This window comes from Heteronotia binoei, chromosome 2 (assembly GCF_032191835.1).
Source record: "Heteronotia binoei isolate CCM8104 ecotype False Entrance Well chromosome 2, APGP_CSIRO_Hbin_v1, whole genome shotgun sequence".
Taxonomy (NCBI): Eukaryota; Metazoa; Chordata; class Lepidosauria; order Squamata; family Gekkonidae; genus Heteronotia; species Heteronotia binoei.
This window is the reverse complement of record NC_083224.1, coordinates 141463785-141487769: the sequence shown is the minus strand read 5'-3', so window position 1 is coordinate 141487769 and position 23985 is coordinate 141463785. Positions and strand designations below refer to the sequence as shown.

At 39.4% G+C, this 23985-nt stretch overlaps 2 protein-coding genes across 2 annotated transcripts; both read left to right on the top strand.

Annotated features, from left to right (window-relative positions):
* The first annotated feature begins 7375 nt into the window (after positions 1 to 7375).
* On the top strand, positions 7376 to 14846 carry LOC132567354 (vitellogenin-2-like). The gene is made up of 7 exons (XM_060233030.1): positions 7376 to 7438; positions 7564 to 7584; positions 9929 to 10080; positions 11766 to 12002; positions 12604 to 12765; positions 12856 to 13004; positions 14639 to 14846. Exons 1-7 carry the CDS (start codon positions 7399 to 7401, stop codon positions 14844 to 14846), a joined length of 969 nt encoding a protein of 322 aa, XP_060089013.1. The 5' UTR covers positions 7376 to 7398.
* Positions 14847 to 15419: 573 nt separating this feature from the next.
* LOC132567353 (vitellogenin-2-like) lies at positions 15420 to 22932 on the top strand. The gene is made up of 12 exons (XM_060233029.1): positions 15420 to 15456; positions 15635 to 15760; positions 16325 to 16531; positions 17274 to 17491; positions 18366 to 18463; positions 19941 to 20065; positions 20181 to 20264; positions 20632 to 20718; positions 20805 to 20991; positions 22088 to 22175; positions 22324 to 22509; positions 22752 to 22932. The coding sequence occupies exons 2-12, from the start codon at positions 15641 to 15643 to the stop codon at positions 22930 to 22932; spliced, it is 1581 nt and encodes a 526-aa protein (XP_060089012.1). The 5' UTR covers positions 15420 to 15456; positions 15635 to 15640.
* The last annotated feature ends 1053 nt before the right edge of the window (positions 22933 to 23985 follow it).

The window sequence follows — 23985 nt, the reverse complement described above, 5'->3', positions numbered from 1 at the left end:
GTGTTTTTCTTGGATGTAACAATCAAACTTGGTTTAACAGGTTTTATCAGGTCATCTGACTCTCTGTGAGTCATTTACCCCTGAATTGTGTGCTTGTGTAAGAAAAGGGCAGGGTCACCTACCTCTCTCTTCTCAGGTTGATAGGGAGGTGCTATGGCTCAGTGGTAGAGAATCTGCTTGGCATGCAGAAGGTCCCAGGTTCAGTCCCCAATATCTCCAGTAAAAAGATCTGGCAGTAGGCAACATGAAAGACCCTCTGCCTGTGACCCTGGAGAACCATTGCCAGACAGTACTGACTTTGATGGACCAAGGGTCTGATTCAGTATAAGGCACTTTCATGAGTTCATATAAGAGATGTGAATATGGTTGGAACATGGGGCACAGATTCCAGCAAGTTCCTAAAGCCAAAAGTGTAGCTTGTGCAGGTTTATTCCATTTTATACATAAAAGCAGGTAGAGGGACAAATCTACAAAGGTGAAATACTACAGACTGTAGAAAGCAGAAAGGAAAACATTTTAAAACTTTCACTTCACTTGTACCCTGCCTTTGTCCCCAAAGAAAACCCAAAGTGGCTTATATAATTCTCCTCTCTTCCATTTTAACCTCACAAACCCTCTGAGGTAGGTAAGACATGTGTGACTTGCCCAAGATCACCGAGCAAGCTTCAGTGATAGAGTGGGGATTTGAAACTGGATGTCTCCCAGATTTTAGTCTACTTTAAGCACTAAGCCAATCTGCAGACACAAAAAGTACACATACTGAGATAATTAAGAAACCCTCTGCATCTGTCTTCACCTTGCAAGCATATATTTAGGCAAAATGTGGAGGATGCCTCTCCTGGCTTCTTCTTTGCTTTAGAGGAACCTTTCTGTCCTGAATCCAGGCATTTTCAGCCTGCAGTTTTTTTTTCTGAGGACAGCTGGTGCTGAAGGACTAATAAGCACTCATTAGACATATGATATGTACAGAAAGTAAGAGATTCTGATCAGATTTTGATAGGAACATAAATTTTGAAAAAAAATTAGCAAAATATAATATTATCAACTTACATCTGATTTGCAAAAAAATACTCAAATTGGAGAAGATCTGATGAAGTTCCACTTAGGTGCATTAAACATTTTAGCCACATTGACCTATTGTGTTTAGTCAAGAGGAAGTCCTACGGTGTTTTTAGAATATCTCTGCTATTTGCAGAAGTTAGGTACTTTACATAAACCACTGTAAGCATTATAAAATCAGAAACTCAAAGAGCCCCCATTTAGCCCCAGTTAGGGGTACCAAGCAAGGTGTTGTCAGGTGCCATGGTGTCCATGGTCACCATATTTGGGGCCCCTAGTCCTCCCCCCCCCCCCAATTTAATCACTGCATCTAGTCAACACATCATTAAACAACCCTGCAAGGCTTTAGGTAAGGAAGCACTAGACTGTATTCCCACCATTAGGATTTCATGTGTGTTTCATCCTGGGGGTGGGGGTGGGAAATAGGTGGGAGAAGGGGAGGGGGGAAATCAATACACCTGAGTAGAGTGTACTTAAAAAAAACCCCTCACCTTTCTCTTTTGCATTTTATAATACTGCATGATACACAGAAATTTAGCACTAGATGATTCCACATCCACTAGATTCAGCATGGGGCAAAGCACTAGGAAAAGCTTCATCAGCTTAGTTTTTTGTGCCATTTAAAACACAGCAATAGCAACAGCAAAATGACAGTTGAATTCCCCAAATGTCTATCTCAAACAATCTATTTGGTAGTTCCCACATTCAGTTTCATCATCAACGGCCAATTTTGTTATGCTTCATATCCTAAATTATCCATCTTAATGGGTATTTATAACAAGACTTCTGTGTCTTTGAAAAGAACTCGGTGTGACCCAAACTGACTGCATTCAGCAGCTATCAAACTGACTTAAAGCAATCTTCCTTGCTTTCCTAACATAACTTGTTTTCAGGGAATTAAAAGGTTCTCACTGACCTGTAACTGCCTTGGTTTCATTTACTACTCAGAATCTTTTCTGAAAGATACAATATTTGCAGATTGCTGCTACATGAAGCAACTACCCCCCCCCCCAAAAAAGCCCCATGGTCATCATGACCTGGATAAAAAAGCAACATTACGCATTACAGGGACATTGCCAAAAAGCTAAGTGATTCAAAAATATGAATTATATATGTATCTTAAGCTTTTTACTATGCAGGTATCTATTTCTCCTTTATCTGCAACTTATTTACATATTTTTTAAACAAAATATTCAAGCTGAAAATTTAAGGAATGTTTTAAAGAGAAATGGCTTTTAATTTATCCTTTAAAATTCTATTTAGATGTGACAGTATGCACAATATGTGTTAGAATACGTGTCATGTCAAACAAGCACAGACTGGAGGTGTTGGTGCAATGTAGAATAGAGAAGAGTGGATAGACTGAATACTTTGACAACTTCCTCTTTAAAATGTCTCCCCACAGGTACTTTTCTCCTGGGAGTCTGGCTAAGAGAAAAGTTTCCTTAGTTTAGTAGAGATTTGGTCACACTGAGTGATTCCAAACGAGCCCTTTATTCTGGAACAATCACCAGTTCCTTCCTTAGCTGCATTGTCAAAAACAAATTTATCATATGGCCAACAGAACTTTAAGTTACACGCTTTAAAAGGGAATCTGACTAGGAAACTCCATTCTGCACCAGCTTGCCTACTGATTAAGAACATAAGAGAATCCATGTTGGATCAGGCCAATGGCTCATCCAGTCCAACACTCTGTGTCACACAGTGCACAAATATATATATATATACACACACACACGCTGTGGCTAATAGCCACTGATGGACCTCTGCTCCATATTTTTATCCAATCCCCTCTTAAAGCTGGCTATGCTTGTAGCTGCCACCACCTCCTGTGGCAGTGCATTCCACATGTTAATCACCCTTTGGGTGAAAGTACTTCCTTTTATCTATTTTTAACCTGACTGCTCAGCAATTTCATTGAATGCCCACGAGTTCTTGTATTGTGAGAAAGGGAGAAAAGTACTTCTTTCTCTACTTTCTCCATCCCATGAATAATCTTGTAAACCTCTATCATGTCACCCCGCAGTCGATGTTTCTCCAAGCTAAAGAGCCCCCAGCGTTTTAACCTTTCTTCATAGGGAAAGTGTTTCAAACCTTTAATCATTCTAGTTGCCCTTTTCTGGACTTTTTCCAATACTATAATATACTTTTTGAGGTGCGGTGACCAGAATTGTACACAGTATTCCAAATGAGACCACACCATCGATTTATACAGGGGCATTATGATACTGGCTGATTTGTTTTCAGTTCCCTTCCTAATAATTCCCAGCATAGCATTGGCCTTTTTTATTGCAATCGCACACTGTCTTGACATTCTCAGTGAGTTATCTACCATGACCCCAAGATCTCTCTCTTGGTCAGTCTCTGCCAGTTCACAACCCATCAACTTGTATTTGTAGCTGGGATTCTTGGCCCCGATGTGCATTACTTTGCACTTGGCCACATTGAACCTTATCTGCCACGTTGACACCCATTCACCCAGCCTCAACAGATCCCTTTGGAGTGCTCACAATCCTCTCTGGTTCTCAGCACCCTGAACCATTTAGTGTCATCTGCAAACTTGGCCACTTCACTGCTCACTCCCAACTCCAAATCATTTATGAGCAAGTTAAAGAGCATGGGACCCAGTACTGAGCCCTGCAGCACCCCACTGCTTACCCTTGCCCATTTATACTCACTCTCTGCTTCCTATTAATTAGCCAGTTTTTGATCCACAAGAGGACCCGTCCTTTTACTCCATGACTCTCGAGCCTACTAAGGAGCCTTTGATGAGGAACTTTATCAAAAGCTTTCTGGAAGTCAAGGTAAACAACATCTATTGGGTCCCCTTTGTCCACATGTTTGTTCACCCCCTCAAAGAACTGTAACAGGTTAGTGAGGCAAGATCTTCCCTTACAGAACCCATGCTGAGTCTTCCTCAATAATTTGTGTTCATCAATGGGCCTACTCATTCTGTCCTTGATAATGGTTTCTACCAACGTTCCCGGTATTGAAGTCAGACTGACTGGCCTGTCATTTCCCGGTTCTCCTCTGGAACCCTTTTTAAAGATGAGGGTGACATTTGCAGTGCCTCTGTGGGCATGCATGCAGCCAGTGCTCTGCCAGCTGCACTAACTATCAATCGATTACTGGATATGGTTCAAGATATTGATATTGGCCTTTAAAGCCCTGAGCAGCATGAGACTGGCATATCTAAGGGTTCGTCTCTTCCCATACACCCCCTGGAGAGCTTTGAGCTCCAGTGATCAACATTTACTGGTTATCTCTGGCCCAAAAGAGGTCCACTTAACCTTAACCAGGGCCTGGCCTTTATTTGGAGACCAGAGCCTTGCAGAGTTTGATGCAATTCCACAGGGCCTGTAAATCAGAGCTGTTCTGCCACGCTTTTGATTGAGGTGGTAGATAATAAATCATTTGGCAACCTTGCTTAAAATGGACCTACTCTTTGTCCATAGAACTATCAATATTGGATAGAAATAACTCCATCTGATTTTTTAATAGTCCAGTTGTGGGGCTGTATATGGGATAAGCTTTTATGTCACCATCCTGATAGTTTAACTGATATTTTAACTGATTTTAATTTCATTTGAATTGTTAAATAGTTTTATTATATCTTCCTGGTTGTTTAATGTTATTTTTGTTAAGCGGTTTTATGATATCTTCCTGAGCCCACTTGTGGTGATGGTGGGTTAGGAATCGAAGCTATAAACAAACAAGCATTAAAAGAACATAAATTTGTTTAAAGGGTTATTCTACCACACAGGACTTTATCTCAATGGCTACATTGCAAAACTCATTCTACACTAAAATAATAGAATCATAAAGTCATGGAGTTTGGTTTCTCTGATTCTATTATTCTAGTGTAGAATGTCAGTCTGGGGACAGGGCTAAACCAGAATTAAAGGTCTTGTGTGAAATTGGTCAGCCACTTTTCCAGTAACATGTATATTCTCACCAGCAAGAAGAGAAGTAACTAGCTGATCTGCTGAAACCGAGCGACTGCATCCACTCTATCTCCCTTGTAACAACTGCAAGGCAACGGTATTAGGATACAGTAAAGAACTGCTGATGGCAAACATTATAATATGCTAGGGTATAAGCTCTCCTGTGCTTACCTGGATAGCCCAGGTTAGCCAAATCCTGTCAGATCTCAGAAGCTAAGTGACATTATTCCTGGCTAGTATTTGGATGGGTGACCACCAAGAGCCAGTTTGGTGTGATTAAGAGCAGTGGACTCTAATCTGGAGAACCAGGTTTGATTCCCCATTCCTCTACATGGTGGTCACAGTTTTCTCAGCGATAACCTCTCAAAAGCTCTCCTAAATTTTACAATTCTTAAGGTATTTATATAGCATTGCAAATTTAGGTCCAAGTTTAAAGGCGAACAAGGTCTACGTGCTAAGGCATACTTGTTCTAGTAATCTCTCAGAAGCAGAGGAGAACATTCTTCACTGTTAAATTCTTGGGTTATAACTTTCTTCTATTTATTCATAAATGTATCTTTAAGTACTAGAGAGCTAAAATTAGATGGATCCCTATCACAGCCAAAAGTTTATGCTGCTGCTCTTGCAGTAGCTGTTAGTGAACATATTCCCACCTTGAGGCTAATAACTGCCATTTTCACTCACTTAATGAGTCCCCAAATGCCTGAAAAACTATGCCTGTATATATTGTACAAATAGGTACCCAAGATAGTAGTTGTGGCACCACTTTGACCTTGAATATGTAACAGTTTCATTGTCAATTGATTGTATTCCAGTGTTGTTTTCCCCATCTTTTAAATATAACATTTTCTGTAATCGCCATTCAGTCCCTTTCAATTCAACTGCTTTTCAAAAAAACATTTCCACATCAATTAATCCCAGTTTATTAGGGTACCACAACATTATTAAATTTATTTAGTTCATTTTTATCTTGCCCTTCCAAGAATCTCCGTGTGGCACACATGCATTCATTCCCCATTTTATCATCAATAACAGCCCTGTGCGGTAAGTCTGGTTGAGAGAGAGTGACTGGCCCAAAGGCAGCTAGAAAGCTTCCTCCACATCCTGGTCTGACAATCTAATCACACTAAATCCTTAATCAAATGGCAAGGGCATTAATTATTGGTCTTTGAAACAAATTATTGTTAGAGGCAGGCTTTTAAAACTGTTTTTTATTATTTTAATTGGTCATTTACAAAATTATAATCCTTTTAAAATGTACTGAGTAGTCCCGCACAGTCAAATGACAAAGATAATAAGGTGTCCTTATATGTATGTACCTACATATGTAGGTATGTGTTTATATGTACATACACACACATGCACACACCATGAACAGTACCTGATTAAGGATCCATTCAGATGTCACAGCAGTAAACAAGAAGTAATGAATTAAAGCACAAAACATCTATGAAGTTACTTCCAGGTAAACACAATAGTTGGCTCAAAGTCATGGGGATTAGGACTCCTGGATATTTGTGGAGAATACAATGCTATATTAAGTGATGTGTAGAATTCATTTAAATTCTACTTGTACCTTAACATGGAAAAGGTATCCTTCAGCAGCACAAAAAGGTCATAGCGCATGATTACTCACTTCCAAGGCAGGAATGCCCATTCCATTTATGTCATCCATATTGTTTTGTACTCTACAGTAGATAGTAGCTAGATATAATAAGCTAGAGTTATCTTGTAAAATCCCTCTCTCTCTAACATGACAATGGCATCCTGCTTCAAAATTAAAAACTCAGGCAATTTGTATATGCCCTTCTCCATATATATACATACATTCAAGCATAAATGTAGCTTAAAACTGAGCTTTGACTAAGAGCCATAGAACTATTGTAAGGGTTTTAAGTTGACATTAAAAAGTGTAATTAAAATACAGGCAGGCAGTGTGATCAATGTTTCATTTATGATACCAGCTTAGCATGTGGGGGGTTATTATCACTTATCCATTAGGTAAACTTTTGCATCATAGATAAGGTCAGAATAACCTGGTCAAAGATATCCCTAACTAAAATAGTGTCCAAGGTGGCCATGAGCCTTTAAATACAGCTAGGAAAAGAATATTAAAATATATATTTTTTAAAACTTGAAATACGTTTTCATGAAAGATTTCAGTAGCATTGAATAATTATAAAGGTGAAGGAAACTCAAAGCTTATGACCAGCTTTGCAACCAAAAAAGAGTTCTCACCCTTTAGAATGACTGGCTCCATTCTCCCTTCAAACATTTGCCAAAACTGATAAAAACCTGTAACCTCAGCAAAATTCTGATCAGCAGGAATCACGTGCTCCTGCAGCTCTCCCTATAAAATACCCAAGAAGGGTACAGACTGGCATTCACCTTCATCATGAAGGGAATCATACTTGCTCTCGTGCTCACCGTTGCGGGTAAGTTCATGTTTTCTTGTATCCATGGTAGAATTTTGTATAGTTTAGCCACAATATAATTTATTACTCAAATGTTCTCCTTTACTGTTATACTCACACTAACATATCCATTTTCTTTCCACCAGGGAGTGTGAACTCAGCTCCCCGTAAGTACACAGTTTGCTTTTAGTATTTAATAGCACATTTGTTGAGGTGACTTTCAGGGCAGTAAGATCTCTGGGGACAAAGATTAGTTCAATTGCTATAGTATAATCACTATTAGTAAATTTTAATTTTATCATTTTTAGTAAATCACTTTCAGTAAATTTTAGGAGCTCAGGGTGGTTTGTGCTATTCCCTCCTCCTTTGTTTTCTCCTCCCAGCCACCCAGGGAGGAAGGTTAGAGTGAGGGTGTATGACAGGTCCAAGGTTGCCCACCAAGCTTCCAAGGCAGTGTGTATGTGGGGGGGAGGTCCAGTATGGATCTCCTAGACACTAGTATGACCCTCTCTAAGCACTGCACTCTTCTGGCTCTTTAAGGAACTGAACTGAAAAAGTTCCCAGTTCAAATGGTCCCTCTGCTGTGAATGCTCTGGGCAGATTTAGTGGACGATATTACTGCTGAAGCAGTGCCATGGTCGAACCACTATGCCCTCAAGGCTAGTGTGGATGTTCCACCCTAAGCCCGTTTAGGTGGCAAGCATATTTTAGCTCGCCCACAGAGCCAGATGGACCCAGAACGGTTCCAGACGGCTCTACAGGATCCCTGGCCTCCTGGCGATTCCTTGGATGACCTGGTGGAGTCTTGGAATGACAGACTCTCCAGAGCCATCGATGAAATCGCACCTAGGCGTCCTCTGCGCCCTCGTCCAAAGCCGGCACCTTGGTACAACCAGGAGTTGCGGCAATTAAAGCGAGGACTCAGACGACTAGAGAGGCAATGTTATTAGGGCTCCTAATAAACTGGGATATTTAGTACTGTTTCTTTAGTACTGGCTACCTCTTTGGAATTATAACTAGTGGGGAGCCAACCTGAGGCCACCACCAGTGACCTCCAGGCCCCTGAGAGAGCCCAGACAAAATGAATGCAATTGCTTCATGGGAGATGATACCAAGAAGCTCTTCTGGGTCCCAGGTTCTTCAGGTTCTCATCTTTGAGTTGGACCCATGTCTGTATAACTTGCCCCGCCTCCCCTCCCTGACAAAGAAATTGCAGCCTCTAACTGAATGCTTAGCCAGAGGCTTAAAAAGCAAATGGAGATGCTGTAACTTCTGACTCAAAAGCTTGGCAACATGCACCAGCACTTTTTTTTTTAAGTTCTAGGCAGGATCTTCTTGGTGAGGTGTGGGCAGTTTGAAAGCAGAGGATCCAGCAGAGGAAAGAAGCCAGAAGATAGAATAATAGAATGAAAAAGAGAAAGGGACGGATACCCCAAAACCAAAAACATTGGGGAAGAAAAAAGACAGAATTGAACACAAGGAATGTTAGATCCTAATCCTTCACAACTTGAACATATCTCCCCCCACCCCAGAAATTTCTATAGCTCACTTTGTGAGGAAAATAATTTGTTCATTTTCCCAATATCTTATATTTATTATTTGTTCATATAGCACTAAAATGGTGCTATATGAACAAGGTGGGAGCACATTCAGCCGGGGCTCCGGGGACTGCACTGGCTGCCAATAATATACAGGGTTCGGTACAAGGTGCTGGTTATTACCTTTGAAGCCCTATATGGCCTAGGACCTGCCTACCTTAGGGACCATCTCTCCCCACATATTCCCCAGGGAGTGCTTAGATCTGGTTCTTAAAATCTACTAACAATCCCTGGGCCGAAGGAGGCCCGTCTGAAGTCAACCAGGGACAGGGCCTTTTCGATTACAGCCCCTTGCCGGTGGAACCAGCTACCGGAAGAGGTGAGGGCCCTGTGGGACCTTGGGGGCAGTTCCGCAGGGCCTGTAAGACAGTCCTCTTCTGGTTGGCATATAACTGACCGGTACCTGAAAAACCCAAAGGAAGGTTGTAGGATAGCACATTGATAGATCGTTTTCTTGTTTTCTTGTTTTAACTGCTGTAAACTATTTAATGTATTTTATATTCATTAATCTTATTGTTAGAATTTTATGTTGTGAGCCACCTTGAGCTGCCTTGGTGGGGAGGGCGGGATATAAATCGAATAAAATGAAATGAAATTTAGCAAGCTTCTCTTCTTCAACCCCCCCCCCCCCATCTTCAGTTATGATAACATTATAAAGCTACCTCACAGGGTACTTCTAGGGTTCACAATAGTGTAATATCTATGGCCTACTTGGAGCATTCCAAAGCACTGTATAAATGCAGTAAGGGTTACTATCTGGTTTTAAATGATTAATCGTTTAATTAAATACATTTGCATTACACATCAGTCTCAAAAGATGTTTCTGAAATATTCTGAAGGAAGTCTGAGATGTTCCATAATCTGGTAAACACTGCCACTCATTGTTCAATGATCTGCCTATCCCTTTCTGCAGAATTTCAGGTTGATGTTGGGAAGACGCTCTTGTACAGCTACAAAGGTGAGGCCCTAACTGGACTGGAAGATGAGACATCAGGAAACGCTGGGCTGAAGTTTGCCTTAGATTTAAAGCTGTATGGAATTAACACCAAACGGTTCAGTCTCATGGTAAGCATTGCAGAACTGTGGAAATAATTCATATATGAATTTAAAACAAAACTGTCTCAAAAAAGGTTCCAGTTGAATGACCACTCCTGTGAGGATACCACATGAAATTACCTCAGTCAAGATACAAATGGCACCTTCCCTCCCAGGGCCATAGCCACAGTCACACAGCCTTTCTGCATGCAAGGAAGCTGCCCAGATACCTGAACCTGGCTTATGGCAACCAACTATCAACAGAGGGATAGTGTTTGCTGTTTGCTGCCAAGTGCCCTGCAATGTGCATGCCCTTTGCCAGCAGAAGGAGAGAGGAGGCTGGGAGGCCTGCAGTAGAGGCAGGACATGGCTGTCTGAAGAACAACTATGTGAGAGGCAGCAGAGGATGGGTGTGGGGCTGAGTGGGTAACTGGTGAAGTCAGGGGCAATAGCTTCCCTGAGAGTCTGATGAGAAGGAGATGGACAGAACAGGAAGAAAGAGTCAGGGAAAGGAAATTGAAACTGGGATATTTAGTACTGTTTCTTTAGTACTGGCTACCCCTTTGGAATTATAACTAGTGGGGAGCCAACCTGAGGCCACCACCAGTGACCTCCAGTCACTTGCACTTTAGAAGTATGTGTGTGTGTATGCGTGTAAAAATGCTGTGAAGCTGCAGCTGACTGTACAAGAATCCCTCACTGGATTTTCAAGGCAAAAACTAAGGTGGTTTGACACTGCCTGCCTCTGCGTAGCAACCCTGGTCTTCTTGGTGGCCTCCCATCCAAATACTAATCAAGGCTAACCCTGTTACGCAGTGGAGATATGATAAGATCATCCTAGCCTGGACCATCCAAATTAGGGCTACATTAAAAATGAGAGGAGGTCAAATTTCTTTCCAAATCCTAACTTTTGAGGGAGGATCATTTTTAGTCTTAGTACATACAGATGTCTGATGTCTTTATTGGTAGCTATCAGAATAGTGTTAAATAATTTTGTGCTTTTCTTAGGAAAGTTTACTATGATAATCAGTATTTGTAAAGCATTAATATTGAAGTTAGTGGAAGGAGTCAGAAGGAAATAGCTTACAAAATATGGCCTAGGAGGATGCAAGAAGAAGGTGTTTGTGTGGGGAGGGGGGGAAAGATTGGGGGCAATCTTCCTCTTGGGTGAGCCAAGCGAAATTTGGCTCAGTTTATTTTAACAGACTCTCTGCTTGTGGCGCATAGAATCCAAACAATTAGTGTATGTTAACTAACTTGTTTCTCATATGAGAAACAGTATATAATATAGAAGGACAAAATCCAATCCAAATTCATTACTGTTTAGTCTTTCCTGCTGAAAGAGCCAATACTGATCTGGATCATTATCAATGATTTTCTTTCTTTCTTTCTTTCTTTCTTTCTTTCTTTCTTTCTTTCTTTCTTTCTTTCTTTCTTTCTTTCTTTCTTTCTTTCTTTCTTTCTTTCTTTCTATTTATATTCCATCCTACCCTGCAAGTGGGCTAAGGGCAGATTACAACAAAGTTAGACAATTAAAACTGGTGAAACATGATGTAAAACAATTTAACCATCTGATGGCAGAGCAGGGGACAAATTCATTAGTATTAATACCATTTCCAGCTGGAAGCATGAATCAAGGAAATGTCAATAAACTTTAAATTTCAAATGGAATTTTTTTCCGATGGAAATAATTTTCCCCTCAATTTTGTCCTCAGCTTTCAAATCCAAAAGTGGAAGACTGTATTGGGAAATCATTTGTTCGTTCTCCCAAGCAAACTCAGGAATTTGAACAATGCTGCCATTTCCCCACTGAAATTGAAATGTATGGCAAGAATATTGGGAAGATTTATTTTGCAAGAAATACCCCTAGATTTTGTAGGAACATCATTAGAGGAGTCGTGGGTATGTTCAAAATAACATACAAGGAGGACAAGACGTATGAAGTACAAGAGGTTTGTTTCTTTCATTTAAGGTACACTTGCACTGACTTTTTCAAGGGGTGGGATTTACTTCTGCAGTGAAATACCTCACTTTACTGTTTACACTTACATACCTGCTGGATGGTTTCTTGTTGAATAGTTAAATTAATCGATCAGATTATTTTTTATTGAAGGTCCTAATTTATTGTTACAATTGTTAAATGACAGCATTGGAACCAAATAATTTGTGTTTGTAGTGTTATATTCACTATCTAGTGATAGATAGATGATAGATAGATAGATAGATAGATAGATAGATAGATAGATAGATAGATAGATAGATAGATAGATAGATAGATAGATACTCACTATGAAATCCATCAATCAAAAAGTACTGCTAAAAGTTTAGGGACTATTCAGTCATCTGCCAGATTTATTTCTGTTTGATGTAAAATAAGAAAAAAATGAATACCAGGAACTAGAAATGAAACATCAATTTACAGCTATGAAATTTTCCTACATATCTAATGGTATTTTCATTTTTTTTTCTGATACACATTCCACTTCTGCTCATGCCCCTCCTTATTAATGCTGAAATATGTGTTTTTGTAACTTTTGTATCTTTATTTTAAAGAGTGGTATACAAGGTGACTGTGATGCTAAGTACACAGTCAATGAAAATGGGAAGAGTGATTGGATCACCATTACTAAGAGCAAGAATTTGATGAATTGCAAGAAGAAAGTGGTACAGAATATTGGAATGTCCTATATCCATGCTCTTCCATTCTGCCCAATGGTAAGAATGCTGTGAATGTGCTTGCTGTCAAATTAGTGTAAAATTAGTCTGCATTCACACTTACTAAAAGTGCCTTTTTCTGTGGTTTAGAAAAACAGGTTGCTTGTAGGAGTTTTGGTATCAGAACACAAAGTGAAATTTGAAAATAATACTATTCTTATTGGAAAAGCCGAAGCAAATGAACTATACAAAGTTTCTCCAGGCAGTGACTCTGAGACTCCTGTAATTCTGAAAGCCACGTAAGTAGAACACCTTTTAAAAAACAAAACAAACTCATGGTTCCAGGAGTTCTAGGCAAGACTGAGATTTTGTGAAAACTGGGTCATGCACTTCATTAATTTAAGGAATCTTCCTATTTTGACTTACACTGCCTTCAGGCTCAGTCAGAAAGGTGGACTTTAAATACAGTAATTAACTAAATATAATAGTAGGTATAATTTGTGTGCCTTAACTGCTTAACCAACAAGCTTAACCAACTGCTTAACCAACAAGCCATCATTTAAAAACCTGTAAACAATAACATGTGTACAGTTAAACTGAACAGAAGTTGCTCATAAATTGTAAAATCCCAGTTCTGTCTTATTCCAATTATATAGCAGCACTGAATAGACCAATGCTAACCAGCACTTATGTGACCTCAAAGAAGCTAAGCCAATAGCAGGCAAGAACAGGTGTATTTGTCTGTCTACATGCCCCCCCTTGAAATCAGCTGCTCACTGTTAACATGCTGAGAGAACATATAATTACCATACAAATTATACATCTTTTATGCTGTATTTTGTTCCGTAAATGCATCAAAAGCCCTTATTGAAAGAGTGATCACTAAGAACCTAACTAGATATCATGCTTTTTCCTCAGGTCCACCTCAGGTCTGCATGATCAAATGTATACTACAAGTTTTACGCTGAGAACTTAGTCTTATGCATGCACAGACCCAATTCAGATCAGGACCAGATCAGGCTTTATCCTCCCCTTACCCCTCCACAGCTATGTACTCAACCTGGAATGGCCCTTCAGGTGCTGTCTGCCACATGTGCTGTGATGGAGTCCACATAGATTTCTACAATGGAACAAATAGTGCTTCCCTGGGGCTGCTTCTGCTCAGTATAATGGGGGCATCATCCCAATCCAAATAGGCATATGTGTGCCTGGATTTAAATTTCTGACATGGAATAAACAGTTGAATATGTAGACCCCAGGAGGACCAGGGGGAAATTTTATGTGTTTTTAGGCCCTCAGCAGCTGCTTCATAGCATAAGAATAAGCCTTCCGAGCTTTGATTTCTGTAAAGCAGAACCTTGAGAGGTTGGGGCGGGGGGGTGGGGAGAGCAGGAGTGAACTGAAAGACCAGAATAGCTCTGGGAAAGTTCCTGCACCCCCCTCACTTTGTCATGTCTCCTGACAGCTACCACCAGAGACTCTCTAGTCACATAACTTGGTCTGTTCTGTCCTGGCAATGCCAGTCACAGCACTACTCAGTCCAGCCTGGCCTGGCCCAGTGGCAGCCACTGTGTGACTTGGGCTACACAGCCCAACCCAGTGCCAGCCACCATTCTGCCTGGCCAGACTTTACCTGGGAAGAGGCTGATGGAAGTGGGGAAAGCTGACGTTGGGGACAGATAAAGGTAGCTTGGCTATTGCCCTTACTGATTCTAATACAGCCTGTATTCTATGACATCAATAGCTGCATTTCCATGAACTTTGAGTGGGTCAGTATTGCATCTATTCAATCTCAGCCATGTAGACTGACAAATACACCTGTTCTTGCCTGCTGTTGGCTTAGCTGCTTTGAGGTCTTCTTGATTTTCTCAAGGTAATCTAGGATCAAACCATTACTCTTTCATGATATCTGTGGTTTCCTGTTCCCTTCCAGACAAGAGCTGACTCTGACTGGGGTGAAAATTGATAATCCTGAACAGCGGCGGCAGCAGCAGCAGCAACGACAACAACAACAAGCACTCTGGCCACAAGCTCAGGATGAGGGCCGTGAAAACATTTATTATGAATTTCCAGACCAGCCCCGGATGGCAGTTACTGTGATGGAGACCCGCAACATTGCAGAACAGGTAGAGAATGTTTAACACACCGAGTGTTTCCACTTTCTGTAAAGGCAGCAAGAGAGGACTTGTTCTGATTGGTTGTAATGAATATACTCTAGCTATTGTTGTCTTCTATTGAATCTAACAGCTTATGGAGAAAATGCAAGAATTAGACCAGAGCAACCCAGCAGGCAACAAAGCAGAAACTCCTAAAAAGTATCTACAGCTTGTCGAACTGGTCCGTAGAGGAAGTCTTAATGACCTGGTCACTGTCTTAAGGAAGGTTGCAAGTAAGCCTCATGCCAGGTATGTTGGCTGACTCTTATGCTGCATTATATTCTGGCATACTGACTGGTACCAAGCCTAAATCCTTTGCTACCTGGGCAATAAAGTCTCAGGCTTGGCCCCCAAATCTTATCAGTTTTTTTTGTGAAGGAGGGCAAAGAATGCAACTTAAATGTTCCTTTTTGCTCATTGCAGATTTGCTCTGCTACATGTAGTTGCTATGGCAGGCAGTGATAATTCACTGGAGCTCCTCAAAATTGCAATCCGTGACCATGACATCCAACTGAGCTTCTCTGAACTACTTCGGTTTATTCCCATAGCCTTCCATTTTGCAACCCCTAGTGAACGTGCAGCTTCATTGGCAGCAGTGAGTACATGTGACATCATCATTTGTTGTATCAAAATAAAATTGTGTGCAGTCACTTTACAAGGAAGTCAGCAGAATGCAATTCAAAGTAATGGTTGTTGCACCTATAACAAGACAAATCTTCCATCAAGTTCCACCATATGCATTTACTTTTTCTCATTATTTTTCACTTGAACAGGAAATAATGGAGAGCCCCATAATCAGGAGAAATTACTGGCTTAACATGGCAGCTAACCTGGCACATGGAGCTCTGGTTTCCAGATGTCTTTCTCAGTCTCCATCTCATGCCAAAGAAATTCTCAAGGTGTGTGTCCTTGCTTCAGGCTAATTTAATATATTTCATTTTCTGGAGACATAGAATAGTTTCTTTATTCAGTTCTAGCAGAAAATGACAATTAAAAAACTTAAACTATTAATTTCAAAGATGCCCATCAGAGTCATTACTAATACTGATTATAAGAATGTAAAGGAAGAGGCAGCTGGCTAGATGCAGGGAATGTTACTGGCTTCTGTAGAAGGATACAACTTTTAATTTTAATCATGGAATTAATTTTGTTATTTCCTTGGAAATGATCAATTGCATGCTTGAAATGAGGGCTTTAGTTTATTAATAAATATTGATTGCATTGCAGAGGGATTATGTGTAAATGGAGTGGGATGATATTAAGATCTCTTCCAGCCCACCAGGGTCTTCATAACTGCAGAACATAACAGCATATTCTGAAACAGCATATACACCCAACCAATGATCATAGTACTGGCATTTACATGCAACTATTCATTACTTTGTCACTGAAAAAGGCAGCGACATGTATTGTATGAGGAATAGTTTGTATGCTTATTTGCATCTCTCTTTTGTTCTTGGTAGCATTTCCATGATCGCTTAGCAGAGGCACTCCGAAGTGGAGATGAACAAGAAATTATATTATGTTTGAAGTCCCTTGCCAATGCGGCTCATGGAACCAGCATGATGCCCCTCGAGAAAGTCCTGTTTAAACGTAACAAATATTCAGACCAAATTCAAGTGGAAGCTGTTTTGGCCATAAGACAGGCAGCCAGGATGGATCCGAGGAAGGTAAGATTAATAAAGGCACCTTTGATATTTATGAAGTTCAAAGTATGTGCCCTGTGGAGCAAATAAACTTAGTAACCACAGTGTGTTTAGGGATCCAAGAAACTATTCTTGTGATATTTTCAGTGCAATACAAACATTCACAGTTTACCTGACCACCTGGATTTGATGTAGCTGGCGCTGTAACTGTCCTCAGAGGGCTTGCCCTGCACTTAAAAGGGGCCGATTGATGTTTTAATAATTTCCCCTGCAACCTTGAGAATCAGGTTTTTAAAAAACAGAAAGCTACAGTTCTGTGACAGAATAATGAAGAATAGGTGTTATCAGTTATATTAGTCATAAAAGGAAAAAATGGAATCTCTGTGTTCAGAGGTAGTATACCGGATCATGGTGCAGAGATGGCCTGTTTCCATTATTCTGTGCTGAAGAGGTGCTCAAGAAAATGTATCTGATTAGTGTAGAACACAGAGTGCTAGACTCAGTGGACCAGAAGTGCATTTATTATGTGTCAGTTATTGGATTCTCCATGAGCAGTGTAATAAGACAGCCACACAGGATACATATACCCTTGCTAATACACTCTGTTTCAAAACTGTTAACAGTATTCTCAGTACAATTAAAATCTTCATAAAAATCAGTTTGTTTCTGCTGTGTAATCCATCCTGCAATATATGTAATTATTGATGGATAAAAATACACCTAGGCAATTTAACAGACACTTAAGAAATGTTTTCTTTACTTCTAGGGACAAGAGCTTCTCACTGTAGCCTTTATGGAGCGTGAATATTGTACTTTGGCTCGAATAATGGCTTGTGTCAGCCTCTTGGAAATGAATATTTCTCTCCCTCTGGTAGTAACAATGGCTAAAGTGGCAGCCAATGATAATGATGCCCAATTCCAGAGATTTGTAATCTCTCACATGACTGAGGTAGCTGGTCTCCGGGTTCCACAGTATGCTGATGTGTAAGTAGAGATGCAACTGTTCATCACACAAGTTAACAATTATTGCTGTTGTTTATTGTAAAGGTAAATGTAGTCCCCTGTGCAAACGCCAGTCATTTCCAACTCTGGGGTGACATTGGTTTCACAACATTTTCATGGCAGACTTTTTACCGGGTGGTTTACCTTCCCCAGTCATCTACACTTCCCCCTCCCCCTAGGAAGCTGGGTACTCATTTTACCGACCTCGGAAGGATGAAAGGCTGAGTCAACCTTGAGCCAGCTACTTGAACCATCTTCTGCTGGGATCGAACTCAGGTCATGAGCAGAGCTTAGGACTGCGGTACTGCAGCTTTACTACTTTGGGCCACTCCTTTGAACATATACCATCTTTTCCATTCAGTAATAATGGCCAGGCAAACCACCTATGTTCATCTCTTGCCTTGAAAACCTACAGGGTCACCATAAGTTGGCTACAACTTGACAGCACTTTCCATCACAACCAGTAATGGCCAGCTGCACTCGCTTCACCCACTGACTCATTCCACATAAGCACAGAAGCAGGCAAGGGGCAGGAGCCTATCATTCCATCAGAGGTTTGGACAGAGTAGGTTTAGGTATCCCAGATGCTTATTGCCATTTTTTTGTGTCTTGGCTCATTCATGGTAATGAACAACTGATTTATTGTACATAGTAAGTCTAATAAAGAGAGCCAAAGCTTCACCTGCTTAAAATGTTAGTCTGTGCTATGTATGTAAAGGAGGGTAACATTTCATGTGCCTGACAAAATGGTTTCTAAATCATGCAAAGTTGATGACATAATGCATCTTTTCATTGCCATAAGAATCTAGGTTGCTTTTTATTTCACTGTTGTTGTTGTTGTTTTGAATTTATTTAGGTCTTCTGCTTGCAAGTTTGCCCTTAAACTTCTGAAGGTCCGGTCTTTCAAAATGCAGTATTATTACAGCAAACCGAATATATTTAAGTTCTATGACAGTAAGTTGAAAATAATTATTTGTTTGCCTGCTTTTTAACCAAATAAGTCACATTCTTTTGAATCTTGTAATGTACTTGTTCATAGGAAATATGCACCAAGGATTGTAACACACATTTGGGCATTTCCTGTCTAAATATTTTCTTCATTTTGCTTTTCTGGTTCAAAATGATATCATTACACTGTATCTGTTTTACACAATTTTAAAAATGTTATTCACCTAAAATAGCCTTGCACAGCATATGATCTGCCCAAAGCAGCTTTCCAGCAACACAGGATTGCCGACTGGGCATTCAATAGACTGCCTGGTTTTCATGTTTGCTTGGAACCTTATTGTTTCATGTGGAAGGGTTATATATTAAAATATTTATGTGTTGGCCTTTCATTAAAAGGAGGCCCATATGATGTACAATAAAACTAAATTATTGCACCAATAGCAGCTAAAGCACTAGTAAGTAAGTAAGTAAGTAAAATTTTATTTATATCCCGCCCTCCCCCGCCGAAGCAGGCTCAGGGCGGCTAACAACACAACGACCAGTGGTACATTAATAAATAGAACAGTAATAAACAACACAATGACCAGTGGTACATTAATAAACAATTACATTAAAACATTAAAACATTAAAATTGAGCATTAATTTAACCTTAAAAACCAGTTAGAGCATTAATTAAAACAAACTATATTATCATTGACGCTATTCTAGTTAGTACTGATGGCGGATTTCCTTCGTTGTAATTCAGCTGTTCATAAAGGCTAATTTGAAGAGGGTGGTCTTGCAGGCCCTGCGGAACTGATCAAAAAAGCAGAGAGAACAGTAAGAAATACCATTAACAGTTTAATATGTAAAAGAAGCCTAGTGTAAAACAGATTTTTAAACAAACTTTAAACAATATTAATAGTTTATATTTATTTACTTGAAAGAGTTATACTTTACTATATCACATGATGTTGCCTTATACCATTGGTCCATCACAGCCAATGTTGTCTACTCAGACTGGCAATGGCTCTCATAGGTATCAGATTAGCTATCTTGCTACTTGATTCTTTTTAAATGGCATTGAAAGGATTGAACCTGGGTCCTTCTGCATGTTGAGCAGGTGGTCTAATATGAACCACAGCCCCTCCCATTGAGAGGGACTTAGTACAGCTATCAGAACAGAATGATGAAAAAAGTTGCTATAGAATTAAAACAGAGCAGAAATATCTAGAAATAAACCAGTGCATTAAAAATTCAACAGGAAAATTAGCAGAGAGAAAGGGGGACAGCTAAAATGTTCATTGGGCTAGTCATTTTCTGAATATATCTACAAAGCTATTCTAGCACGAATGCTTAGGATTGAGTCAACATTGGACTCCATCAATAGAAGCATGAATGACTGCAAGCTTCCTGAGAAAATAGTTTAAAAGAATAATAGCATAGGCTTCATCTTTCCATTTCAGTACTGAAAAATCTGATTTATTTCTGTTTTTCTTACAGGCCAACGAGGAATTGGATTTATTGAAAAAGTTATCACAGAGAGCACTGCCAAAAATCTATTCCCTTCAAGTACAATGTTAACCACACAACTACTGCTTCCTGGTGGAAAAACTAATCTGTTTGAGGTCTGTGTTACATTGATGTACTCTAGATTAAACGTTTAAGAGTCATATTCCGCTGCTCCATTGCTTCACAAATGATAAATGTTATTGATTCTTATTATGTTCTCTAAAAACACAGGCTCGTTTAAATAGTGGTATCCTCGATGAACTTTTGAAGGGACGAAGCCACTTTAATCAGAAGATAAGCAAGGCTGAAAAAGTGGTATGTAAATTAATTCTTTGAGTAACATCTTCCATAGGAAAATGGTCGGTGGGATTATGGCTAGGGTTTTTATTAAGCAAGCTATGGTGGTAAAACCCTGGATTTAAGAGTATGTTTCTCCCCCATCTTTCATCACCAAGGACAAACTGTAATAAAGGACTTGGTCTCACAATGGTCTTTACATTTTAAGATTGTGACTCTCACAAAGGGGAGTGGTCCTCTTTAAGAAAATGCGAAAAGCTGCAAGTGGAGTATGCTTAGAATTATTTGATTTCATAAATAATCAGATAATTTCTGCTATTTTGTTTACTTCTATGTTTATTTCAATAGATCTAATATTAAATCATATTTCCCCCTTGATTTTCAGGTGCCAGGAGTATATCCTGAAAGCCAAGATCAATCTATTAGTTTCAGTATGTTTGACAAAGAAATTGCCTATCTCATCAAACCTAAGGTAGTAGTGGTTTGTTTGTTTTCATGATCTGATTAACAATTTGATCTGCTTGGTTTCCAATTTACTGCATCTTTCCCCTATTGCAGAATCTGAGTGAAGAGTATTTTCAGCCACTGATTAATAAGGTCTTCAGAAACCTCCAAGAAGGCATTTCAGGCCAAGTTGTCAGTCCAGTGGCATTTCCAGAGATTCGGCGCATGTTTCCTAACAATCTTGGTATGCCATTGGAAGTAGGTGCAACTGGCATGTTCATCGCAGATATTTCAGCAAATGGTAAGCCTGGAGATAAATGTTTCCACTAGTTTGGGAGAATACTGTGCAGTGGAGGTGGTTGTAGCCAATGATAAAACTCAGATCAAGTTTACAAAGCTTAATGATTTTGCTTTACTGCTAAATTCTCTCAAATATCAGAACGATATCATCTAGTCAACTGCATATACACAGAGATAAATGTCACTTGCCCTAACCTGGATGGTCCAGGCTAGCTTCATCTTAGAAGCTAAGCAGGGTTGGCCCTAGTGGGTACTTGGGTGGGGAACCACCAAAGAACTATAGGGTTGCTTTGCAGAGGCAGATAATGGCAAACTACCTCTGAATGTCTGTTGCTTCGAAAGCCCTCCAGGTCACCATAAGTTGGCTGCTATTAGATGGCATTTTCCTCCATCAAATGTCACTTACAATTCTATTGCTCTTTGCTGCATGTTTCTTATGTTACAAGGATACTTTTCTCTGTATTAATAGTGCATGGATGGAGTGATCCCAGGCAAATGTAGCATGAAATGAACACTGTAATGGATCCTTAATAAGGCACCCAGCCTCACCTTCTCTATTAGCATGTCATAATGTTCTTATCCTCTGTGGGCCACCAGCAAGGACTGCTCCCAGTTCTAACCCTTACAGGACAGGGAAGGAGTGGCATTTTGCTTACTTTACTTCATATGAACCTAACTTTATTAAAATCAATTGAGTTACTTTTGATCTACTAAGGCATATTACAAGCATAATCAAGACCTCTCCCTAGCTACATAGATCACATATGGCTCACATGACAGTTTGGTTAATACCCTTTTAGCCCTGGTGATGCTTGGATCCTAGGGCACATAGCTCTGCTTTATTTGTGGACAGAGGAACGTAGAGTTGCTATACCATCCAAAATACTTATACTGATTAACTCTGTGTTATTTCCCATAGCACTAACAATCCTATGAGGATTGACCACCAAGTATTTCATGAACATTTTAAGAATAAATACAAAGGTTCTACTGTTTATGGTGTGGGTCTGGGTTCACTGATAATGCGTTAGGAAAGCCCTCAACCTTTACATGTGATTCTTTTCATTTTTGTCAGTTTCTTATTTAATCTTTTGCAGTGCGTGCAGTGGTGTCTCCTCCTGTGGATTCCAATTTCCATCCATCAGAACTGGCCACACTAAAACTTTCAGTTGACATTAATGCTGCGTAAGGAAAATAATGAATTTTATATTACTATTCTTTTAAAAGTATTGTCATAGTTTTATTTGTAAAATGGGGGATTCTGATTGTAAAAGAACACAGTTAATTACAATTCAAGCTTTTCTAACAGAGATCCCTTCCCATCTTGTTTTAGAGTTACTGGTCATGGTGCAATAAGTATGGGAATTGTTGCAAATGAATGGCAGAGAACTATGGAAATTAGCGGTGATTTCCTTCTACATGTCCCACTGAAGGCAACCATAACAATAGACGTGAAAGATAAGAGCTACAAGATTGGATTCCCTCCAGTCTGCAAGAAGACTGAGCTGGTGGCAGCAAAGTACAGTAACCTTAATTTATATAAAATCTTTGCTCTTGTTTTGTTCTACTCATAATGCTTTTAACTGGACATGTCAAGGAGTGAAGCTATACATTAAAAGTCTGCATCATATCACAGAGCTATGGTGTCTTGCTTCAGTGCAGCACAGAACCACAAATGCTGTATCCTTGACTTGAATGCTTTTAAAATTCAACATATCATGTTCCATATTTATAATATTAAATCATTGCATTTCCATGCAGACATGACTCATACTTGGTAGCGAGAAATTCAGCAGAGCCCAATGTTGAGAAGAAGATCCCGCTTGTTTCAAAAAAATCAGAAGCCAGTCTCCAGGATGAACATTTCGTGTCAGAAGAAAGAGTTTCAAGAGAAGACAACTTGGCAGTAAATATCTATTATTCATGTGTGGAAAGTGCCTGAGTAGGAGGGAGAGAAGGAAACAGAAAAAGAGTAGAGACTATAGAGAGGAGAAAGACAAAATACTGGGGAAGGGGAAAATGACATGCCCCTGAAATCCTTCCAACTTGCCCCTTTACTATATAACTTTTATTTGTATATGTGAGTTCTTTGCATGTTACTTTGGTTTAGCTTCTTTTTTTTTTTTAAAAATTATCTAGTATATAATTATTTCAAATACAAAACAGACATGTCACTATCAATATTAAAAACATAACTGATCTAACAAGTAATAATATTAATAACATAATTGATCTACTTAACCACTTTCAATAATATTAATAACATTTGACAATAATAATTGATCTAACAATAATATTAATAACGTAATTGATCTACTTAGCCACTTTCACAACATACATGTATCCAAACCTATCCACTTGTTAAACTTAATACCATCTTACCTACCTACAAACTCATACTTTTCTGTCTCATAGATAAAATAGTCATTTCAGATAATTATTTCTCATATCTTAGCCCCTAGCTCCACAATTATGCATCTATTTGAAAAAAAAAACCCAACCACCCTGCACAGTTATATATATTGGCTGTTAAATGATATCCCCTATTCCAGAAAGGTAGCCAGCTCTGAGTGAAATAAGGCCTTCCATCACACAATTGCATTAGTTCTGTTAACTTTGCCAATTTCACAATGTGCAATATTTTGGCTACCCATTTTTTTAAATATTAAAAACATTGGAAATTTTCGATTACTAGCTATAATCATTCTTGTGATTGTAATTACGTCATGCACCGCTGATCTATATTTTGTTGGTATGTATGTACTTATAAAACCCAACAAACAAACTTTAGGGTCTCTAGGCAATTTTAAAACTTTTATTCTTTGGTTTCATTTATTCAATTTGGAGTAATTCTCAAAACTGACAAAAAATGTTCATTGTAGCAAAAGACTACTTCTGAGAAAAAACTCAAGAAATCTGCTAGTGCTGAGATGCCAATAACAGAAACGTTCAGTGATGAAGCTATATACAAACCATTGCATTATGTGGAACTGTC

Excerpts from the sequence above, each read along its gene's own strand:
- LOC132567354 (XM_060233030.1), top strand. The coding sequence starts at position 7,399 with ATGAAGGGAATCATACTTGCTCTCGTGCTCACCGTTGCGG. Across the intron at positions 7,439-7,563 it reads TCTCGTGCTCACCGTTGCGG|GGAGTGTGAACTCAGCTCCC; the intron begins GTAAGTTCATGT and ends TCTTTCCACCAG. Across the intron at positions 10,081-11,765 it reads CCAAACGGTTCAGTCTCATG|CTTTCAAATCCAAAAGTGGA; the intron begins GTAAGCATTGCA and ends TTTTGTCCTCAG.
- LOC132567353 (XM_060233029.1), top strand. The coding sequence starts at position 15,641 with ATGGAGAGCCCCATAATCAGGAGAAATTACTGGCTTAACATGGCAGCT. Across the intron at positions 16,532-17,273 it reads CCAGGATGGATCCGAGGAAG|GGACAAGAGCTTCTCACTGT; the intron begins GTAAGATTAATA and ends CTTTACTTCTAG. Across the intron at positions 20,992-22,087 it reads CGCAGATATTTCAGCAAATG|TGCGTGCAGTGGTGTCTCCT; the intron begins GTAAGCCTGGAG and ends AATCTTTTGCAG.